Source organism: Micrasema longulum, unplaced genomic scaffold (assembly GCF_059751315.1).
Source record: "Micrasema longulum isolate JH-2025_06_02 unplaced genomic scaffold, ASM5975131v1 h1tg000615l, whole genome shotgun sequence".
NCBI lineage: Eukaryota > Metazoa > Arthropoda > Insecta > Trichoptera > Brachycentridae > Micrasema > Micrasema longulum.
In genome coordinates this window covers 84,741-93,769 of record NW_028277811.1, presented here as the reverse complement: position 1 = coordinate 93,769, position 9,029 = coordinate 84,741, and the positions used below count along the sequence as shown (strand labels likewise).

The 9,029-nt window shown below is 32.8% G+C and overlaps 1 protein-coding gene across 2 annotated transcripts in view; it reads left to right on the top strand.

The window, feature by feature from the left end:
• The first annotated feature begins 66 nt into the window (after window positions 1-66).
• The window catches only part of pod1 (coronin), a 30,997-nt gene continuing 22,034 nt past the window's right edge, over window positions 67-9,029 (top strand). For both annotated transcript variants that reach the window (XM_088228919.1, XM_088228918.1), the window contains exons 1-7: window positions 67-247; window positions 1,401-1,821; window positions 2,846-3,032; window positions 4,505-4,708; window positions 6,005-6,226; window positions 6,916-7,043; window positions 7,835-7,984. In XM_088228919.1, coding sequence (XP_088085045.1) covers window positions 1,513-1,821; window positions 2,846-3,032; window positions 4,505-4,708; window positions 6,005-6,226; window positions 6,916-7,043; window positions 7,835-7,984 — 1,200 coding nt within the window. In that variant the 5' untranslated portion in view covers window positions 67-247; window positions 1,401-1,512. The remainder of the gene's footprint in view (window positions 248-1,400; window positions 1,822-2,845; window positions 3,033-4,504; window positions 4,709-6,004; window positions 6,227-6,915; window positions 7,044-7,834; window positions 7,985-9,029) is intronic.

The window sequence follows — 9,029 nt, the reverse complement described above, 5'->3', positions numbered from 1 at the left end:
CGGTGAAAGTATGCAGAAATGGAGAAAAAATGCTATGAAGTTCGCGATGATCATGAACTTGCAGTTGTCAAATGCCGACGCTGTTTTGACAAATGGCCGTCACAACAGTGGGCGTGATTTGATTTTGTCTACGATTTGAATGTGCAGTATTTATATTAATACGTTTTGCGAATGTAGTTAATCTTCGAATATATTTTATACGAATGAAAATCTACTTGTGGCGGCAGGATCCAGGCGTGCTTGAAACGTAATTACAGACATTTCATTGTTTTCAAATACCCAGAATTTGCAGATGATTTCTCCACAATGTTTGCACTACTATTGGCAAACGTACGAGTGCAAATCCACATAAATAATTCAAGTTTTCATACGTTTTGTAAATTTCAATTGATTTTATAATATATTAACGATGACTCTTATTCACAGTGTGGCCTCTCAGTGTGAAAATATTGTAGATGTTTTATAAGCCTCCTATTGAGATAATCAATATTTTATTTTTATGTGCAATCTATTTTTGTATAATTGCATTTAAGTGCAGCACACAAACGGAAGTTGCCGTGTCGTATTTAAGTTATCTGTTATAAAAGCATGCTTCATTTAGTTTTAATTAAACATTGTTCGCACAATAAATATGTAGATTCACAAGATTATTATTTTTAAATGTAAGTGATAAAAAAATATTTTTAAATATGCAGCCATAGAATTAAGAATATTCCTGAAACCGCATACGCACATCAAACAGAAGGCGACTAATCTACTCTTAAATGAGTAGGTTTACGTTTTGACCCATTAGTTTCTTTGTAGACGTCGCTCAGTACGCAACTCCTGATTTGAATTCAACTATGCCGTGTTGTGTCCCTTTAAGTGTAGAAATACTGCTAAGATCTTAAAGAAACAGGATGCAATTACATTTCATGTGTAATTAGCAAATTAAATGAAAAATTTGACCGACATTATCTTCAAAACATCAAATATTATTTAACATGATATAAAAATATCCATTTTATGTAAAATAAAATTTGTTTTATATTTTATGTTTAAAGTTCATTAATTCAATTACTCTTATTTAATGACCCTTTACTTATCTACTCTGTTGTGTCAGTCAATATTTCCGCAAGCACAATAAAATTTTAGAGAAATTAACAGATTGCTTTTTTTTACCTTACATTTGTGTTGTAATTATATTTGTTCCCATCGTGCAACATTACGCGGCGGCATCATGAATGCGCGCGGCGAAAGTGAGGCATAGTGGGGGAATTATTAGACACAGTCCTGTGTATTCAAATATGATTCTACGCTCCTTCTGAACTATTAATTCTATGTATGCAGCGCATTATTTAGTTTTCTTTTTTACTCGCTCATAAAATTCCAAGGACTAACATTCTTTTGTTTTTTTTCAGACATTCCTTCTATTTTTAAATATTCTTCATAGACAAGTAAGAACCTTTCAAAAACGGAGAAGAAAAAGAGACTAAGACTGTTTTACAAGTCGTTACATATCTAAGATTCAAAATGGCGTGGCGTTTCAAAGCGTCCAAATATAAAAATGCAGCCCCGATCGTGCCAAAGCCCGAGGCCTGCATCAGAGATGTTTGCGTCGGCTCTTATCAGACCTATGGCAATAACATTTGCGCATCGGCGTCTGTCATGGCGTTCAATTGGGAACACGTCGGTTCAAGTTTGGCGGTGTTGCCGTTGGATGACTGCGGCCGTAAGAGCAAGACCATGCCATTGTTGCATGCACATTCCGATACAATAACCGATATGGAGTTTTCTCCATTTCATGATGGACTACTTGCAACTGGATCTCAGGACTGCTTGGTTTGTATATTATTCTTTTATTTTTCGTTGGCGCCTTCTTTTGTTTTTTATAGCAGAAAGTTAAACATGGGATAAATATATGACAAAAAAAGCTTTAAATATTATCAAAAATCACCTTCTAGGGAGTTATCTAGATTAAAATATCTGTGGCTTGGATCTATATTGACCTGTTGTAAAAATACTTGGTAATTATAATCAGTAATAAGTTAATTAAGTTAATAACATTAGTAATTGTTATATTTTTGAATACCGAGTTTAATAAATTAAGATATCTTTGATTGTGCCAAAAATTATGAATCATTCTTTCACATCGAAACACTTGGAATCATGTAAATTTAATAACAAATATAAATGTTTATGTTTCCAATTAATTTTTTATAACAGTGATTTGGTCGTTGTTTTATTATCATGTGAAGTCATAACACAATTAAAATGTTATACGGTATTTATAAAAGAAGAAAAATAAAAATACATTACAATACATTTATTTTATAATCATTTTTGGGAAATACTTATATTTTGGCAAACCATTTTAAATGAATACATCTGAGTATTTTTTAAACTCTTTTTTCCCACTTGTTTTTTGCTCTTTTAAAAAAGTACTAGTTATTACCTGCTCAAAAATCTTATACCCTAAAAGGTTTTTTTTATCATCTTTTTATTATTTAAAAAAAAATGCTTGAATCCAGGATTCATGTATTTATTTATAAAATTAAATTAAATACTTATATTAATTGTCATATTTTGGTTTTGTGGTAAGCTACCTTGCAGTAATTGGCAATCCTCTTCATGTCCTGTAAATGAGACTTACATATTTTTAAAAATATCTTTTCTTGAGTCTTAAAATAGTACAAACATAATACACGAATGTCCTTAATATTAACTTATATCTAATTATCATTTCTTTCTCAAAAATGTTTTCCCTTTCTGCTGCATTAATTTTCTTAGATATTTTGCGGCAGGAAATTAAGTGCTATGTAAATAATATGTAAAACATTTTTCTCATTGCACATAACATTTCCAGGTCAAGCTCTGGAACGTTCCAGCTACAGGCTTGAGTGAGCCTATGACCAACCCGGAGTGTACTCTCTCCCAGCGCCAGAGAAGAGTGGAGACAGTGGGCTTCAACCCCTCAGCCGATGGACTGCTGCATGTCACGTCCGCCAACTTCCTCTCTCTCTGGGATCTTATCACCCAACAGGAAGTGTTTGGTGATTAAATTTATTCCATTTTCACAGCCGTTCAGATGCCCTCTCTTCTTTTTTATTTACTCTCTTCGCATCATCAGGGTTGATGGACGCTGCAGTATGATCCGAAACGTCGGCAAAGACTGCTACCGACACACGGCACGATAGCTCAGAAAAATTTAATGTTCACTATTCGACGAGTCTAAATATATATACACCGGAACACAGTACAAAAATGAAATAGAAAACAATTTTGTATATTCATTTAACAATACGTAACATTAGTACTACTAGTAGTAATTCTATTTATTTTTGGAATGCCCTTCATCAATCGCTCTTTTATCTACTAGGCCCAGAGAGGTATGCGTAAGAAAAGGGTGATAGTGAATAATCTTTGTTACTATTTAAACAAATATCTTGTCGTTGTGTTATGTTTTCAATAAAATTAGGGTGTTATAGTACAATAAGTAATTCTTTTTTTAAAACCTGAAATGATTTTTATGCAAGGAAACGGAAACGAAAAGGAAAAGAGATGAAATTATATACCAGAGGTTTAAGAACTTTCTTTAAAAAAAATTACAACAGAGATGAAGAACATTTAAGAGAAGGTAATATAGAAGTCTAGGCATCTACAGGGCTTATGACCTGTCAGTGGCTGGTTTAAGTGGCCACTTTACACACTGTAACATTCACCATTCTGTCCATATTTGAACATCTGTATTCCTTCAATTCTTTCATCTGTTGATGTTTGTGAAGTTAAAGAGCTGAAACCTTTATTTATGCGGGTGAGATTTGTGTGATTGAATTATTTCACCTACATTCTAGGCAATGCCTGAAAATGTTATTTTTTCGATTTCTTTGCTTCTTCATGGACCAGGTAGATTTATCAACAATATTTTGAGTTTGTTTACAAAAAATTGGACAAATTTATTATTTATTTTAATTATTTTTTTTAAATGTGTATCTGTTCCTTCCATGCTGATCCAAGACCTCAAACCTAAATACATACACGTGAGGCCATACATGATTATTTACATTTAAAATGTTTTTGCCACTAAGCTTTACCCGAAACACTTAATTATGTTGAATTGACCAAACCGTATTAGTTTTTTCCCCATTTTTAAACAGTTTTATATGTAATTTGACATTTAATCACCAGTGTGGCAAAGTGTAGTCGCACGCAAAATATAAAAATCCACAAAAAATCCACTATCTACTCCCGGGGGAAATTCGGAATAGCATCCTAGAATAGGCCATGAGCCTCAATTACGGTAGTAAAATACAGCACAGAACTCACAATAATATTGTGATCTCACTGGGAATCGAACCTGGAACCCTCTGTGCCTGAGGGAAGTTTCTTAGCTCAATTATATTTCACGATAATAAGAAAGAGAAGTATGGAAAAAGGATGCAAGATAGTGGTAGTTGGGTTAGGCGTTCTCTAGAGAGCAAGTGGGTTTTAAGTTCCTTATTAAATATCGCATTATTTCTTATAGTGAACAGCGACCACGGAGACGTTATTCAGTCTGCCTCGTGGCGTCGCGATGGCAAGTTACTGGCCACCTCTTGCAAGGACAAGAAGGTGAGGATCGTGGACCCCCGAGCCTCGCAGCCCATCTCCAGCAGCGCTGCCAGTCACCAGAGTATCAAGGACAGCCGCTTGGTGTGGTTGGGAGACCAGGAAAGAATTCTCACCACAGGTACAAATAAAAACTCATTATTTATTTCAATGTTTTGGTGTGCTGCCAGAGAAAAATTCAAATCATCAATATAAGTTTTTTTTAAATTGATTTAATTAAGCATTAAAAATATATGTTGGCAGAATTTTGAATAAAAAATTGATTTTAGGAACAAAAACAGGGATTGTTTTTAGATTACGAATTAATTTTGGTGTTTAATCATCCAATTACCTTCTATTTTTTGAAATTAATTAATAAAAAATAATAATACTGTAGTACTTATTTGAACAGAATGCTGTTTTTACTCGGGTTCAAAAAAAATCTTTAAATTTACTTTGAATTTATCAAGTTTTAATAGTTTTTAGTTCATTGGGGAGATTCAAAATTTAAAAATATAGATTACACAAATATCACTCTGTCAGATTTAAAATTTACACTAAAAATGCATTATGTAACTTAGTAGACATTATAATAATAAATATGTACATCTCCCTTCCCCCCCTTATCCTCTCTTCAAGCATTCTTGTCCTAATCCCGCCCAATTTACAGTAACTTAATGTTCTTAAAATAAATATAAAAAAATCTTTGATTATTGAGTACATGAAGATAACATTTTTATATGTATAAATTGTATGTATTTATTTGATATGTAATATATTTTCTTTACTAACTTTGTATACTATGTGGAAATCTGTTATTAGTTCTGAGTTTATACACTATATCTGTTTGTTTACTAAAAATATGTATGTAGAACTGTTGATTTCCCAAATGAAAATAAAATAAAATAATTATAATTTTTTTATTCCTTTGAAAACAAAACTATTTTGACCTGGACTTAAGATATTATTTTGGTATCTGAGTGACTTATTCATCTCAAATCCATTTATTTTTTCTTTTTTGTAATGTTTCTAAAATTGCTATTCAGCGTCATTTTTGTGGTAATCAACAAGGGTGCGGTTTGATAAAAAATATCCAGCGATATCATTTAGCGTACGACATCTATCTTGTCAGCTTATGCACAACGTGTAAGCTAATTGTCACTGTGCAAAGTTTGTTTTGCTGTTTTAATTTGTATGAATAATATGAAATGTTATGAAACGGTGGTTTGAGTGAGATAGACTATGCTTCATGAGAAGATTTTCGAATGTAGAGGAGGTGAGGTCTGTATGCGAAGATGGAGTGATATGGCGTTCTATTCTCTACACCTTTTGTTTTTTTAATACCTAATATGGTACAAGTTGATGAAATGTAAAGTAAAAAGAAATTGCTAATATTTTTGCCAGGGGTTATCAGTGTTACAAATGTATCTCTATTCAGGTTTTGATGCCGCTCGCCTGCGTCAGGTGATAATTCGCGATGTGAGGAATCTGTCTACTCCGGAGAAGACCTTGGAGCTGGACTGTTCCACCGGGGTGCTCATGGCACTGTACGACCCTGACACCTGCATGCTGTTCCTGGCCGGGAAGGGAGACACCACCATAGCCTACATGGAGGTCGCTGATAGAGAGCCCTATCTCATCGAGGGCATCCGGCACTCTGGTAATTCATTCTACTAACAACATTTTGAATCTCAATTTCTGAAAACTATCCCCCCTACACCCCAACCCTAATAAAACATTTGTCTTTAGCAGAGTGGTTTATAGACTGATTAACCAATTTTAAAAGCACCTTTAAATACTTTTTTAACCCTTTATAGGACACATATTTAGTGTTGTTTTACATCTTTACACCTTCAGTGGTTTTATTATTATTATTATTATTTGAAAATGTTTATGTTGAGTTACGTCAGTAGGCTCTACTCAGGGGCGGTTTTGTGGCGTTACGAAATTGAAAATTGCTAATTAAGAAAGGCATAAATTAACAAGCGCTGAGTGAATCCGAAGTGTCCCCAACTGAAGACATATTACTGAGTGATACCGAAGCATCCTGAATAAATAACGCGTCTGATATTTACAAATATGCATCTGGGCGGATGAGGAAAAAAGTTCTGTTTAAGAAATATAACCAGAACTTTGGACAAGTGTTTTCAAATTGATGGCTACTCTCATTTAAAAATACTGAAATCAATCAAGCGAAGATACCTAGTAGTTGGTGATGTTCAAGGACTGGCATCTGAAGAGTGAGACTGATCACCTCACCTTGGAGTACCGATGCGATGCACTATACACCCGCTGGGTGTGGATAAAGAAATCTCAATGGCGTATTCCATTATTATTTTTTTCTTACAGGAGAGCAAACGAAGGGAGCGTGCCTGGTCCCCAAGAGAGCGCTTAGAGTCATGGAAGGGGAAGTCAACAGAATCCTTCAGTTGACGTCTTCTATGGTCGTGCCCATTATGTATCAAGTTCCCAGAAAGGTAAAAAAATCTGTAATCGTTTGTAATTAAAACTTTTATTTTATTGGTTGGTTGGAAGAAATTGCCATTTGGCAATAAGCTAATTGTATTAACCAAGCCACGTACAATTAACATTATGTACACAAAGTTAAATAAATAAAAAAATAAAAAATACAAGTACAATATAACCATCTGTTAAAAAATATTCCAAAAATGTTAGATGGAGACTAACCTAACCAGAGGCCACTTCAAATGCTCTACTGTTATGTAGATTCCCTGGTAATAAATATGTATGTGTAATTTTTTTTTATTAGAAAATAATATAAGTATGTAATATTACGCCTAAGTACAAATTTTATGTAAATTTAATACATATATTTACATTAACGTTTCCCATTACGTAAAAGAAAAAAACAATTCTTGTGGGGGAGTGACGTCTTACAATAATGTGTTTATTTTATTTTTAATTTGTAAATATTTTCAGTATAACATATAAATAACAAAAAAAATGTGTTTTCTGCTACACAAAAAAGAATTATAGATACATATAACTTTTTACTTCTTTCTTAAATATGTTGTATTTCTGACTGCAATTTTTATTTACTTTGTTCATTTCATTAAATAATTATGTATGCAATAAACCCAAGGCCTGGTGTTTGATTAATGTGGTTAAAAAACAGAAGTTTATACCTAGTAACAATTACCGAATTCAAAAGAAAAATTGTACTGTTACTACTGATTTTTAACTGGGACTTTAATGGAATGTAAAAAGTATTTTCCTTTTATCAAAATGTGTTTAATTAACACTTTAGACTTATCGGGACTACCACGCTGATCTGTATCCCGATACACCCGGGTTTGTGACTCATACAAACTCCTCTATGTGGTTCAAAGGTATAGACCACCCTGTTCCCAAAATGTCACTGGACCCAGCCAAACGAGGATCCGAAAGCTCCGAAAAAGTAGGTTACTAAATTACTAATATGTAAATCAATTTCACAGTCACCCGTTTGTACCTGCACGATTTTTTACATGCGTTAGTGGTTTAAATTGTTTATTTATTTTTTAAAGATAATATAACATCATTACGTTGGGTAAAAACTACAACTATAGTCCTTAAAATTTTGCTTGAACAAATGACAGCTGCCAAACTAATGTCAATAGTGATAGGAAATTACTGATCACTGATTATGTACCGATCGAATTGATCAATTTTATCAGTTTTTTCATGCAAACATGAAACTCTGTTTCCGAAAATTGATATAAAAATGCAAAAACATGTCTATTATAGTGTGTTTAAGACAATTATTCACCAAAAAATAAAACATTTATACTTTTTTAATGAACTACATCAAATGATTTTTTTTTTATTCGATCAATTTACATTGATCAATTTGTCCCATCTCTAACGATTTTGCAAAATGCTGTAACCTTGTAAGAACGTCGTTAATAATTAGGTTTTTTTTTTTTTTTTAGTTTTAAAGGTGATTTTATATATTTATGTTGATTTATATATTTATATGTCAAGCATTGTATTCAAAAAATTAATTAACATGCCAGATATGAATAATTTGTGTGTCAATATAAATCACTCCTTAGACTTTACTACAAAGTTATTGTCGTCAGTTTTGCTGACAACTGTCATTCTAATCAAGCTATATTTTAAGGACTAAAGGTAACTTCAAAATTAGCATTTGTGAGTTACCCACTAAAAACACCTTTTTTATCTTCCCCCGTGAATGCTACAGATAATCAAGTCGTGATTCATCGAGATCATAGTATTATGATGATTTGAATGCATGACTGTCTATTTGTAGTATTGATTGAGGAGGATAAAAAATGGGTTTTTACTAGGTAGCTCACAAATGCTAATTTTTAAATTACCCGGTTGTAGTGATTACCCCGCGATTTATTGTAACTGAAGTTTTCTTGTTTTTAATATTAAATATCGTCGCCGTTCAGGCAACATCACCAACCCAAAAAACATCATTTTGAGGAAACGCAATT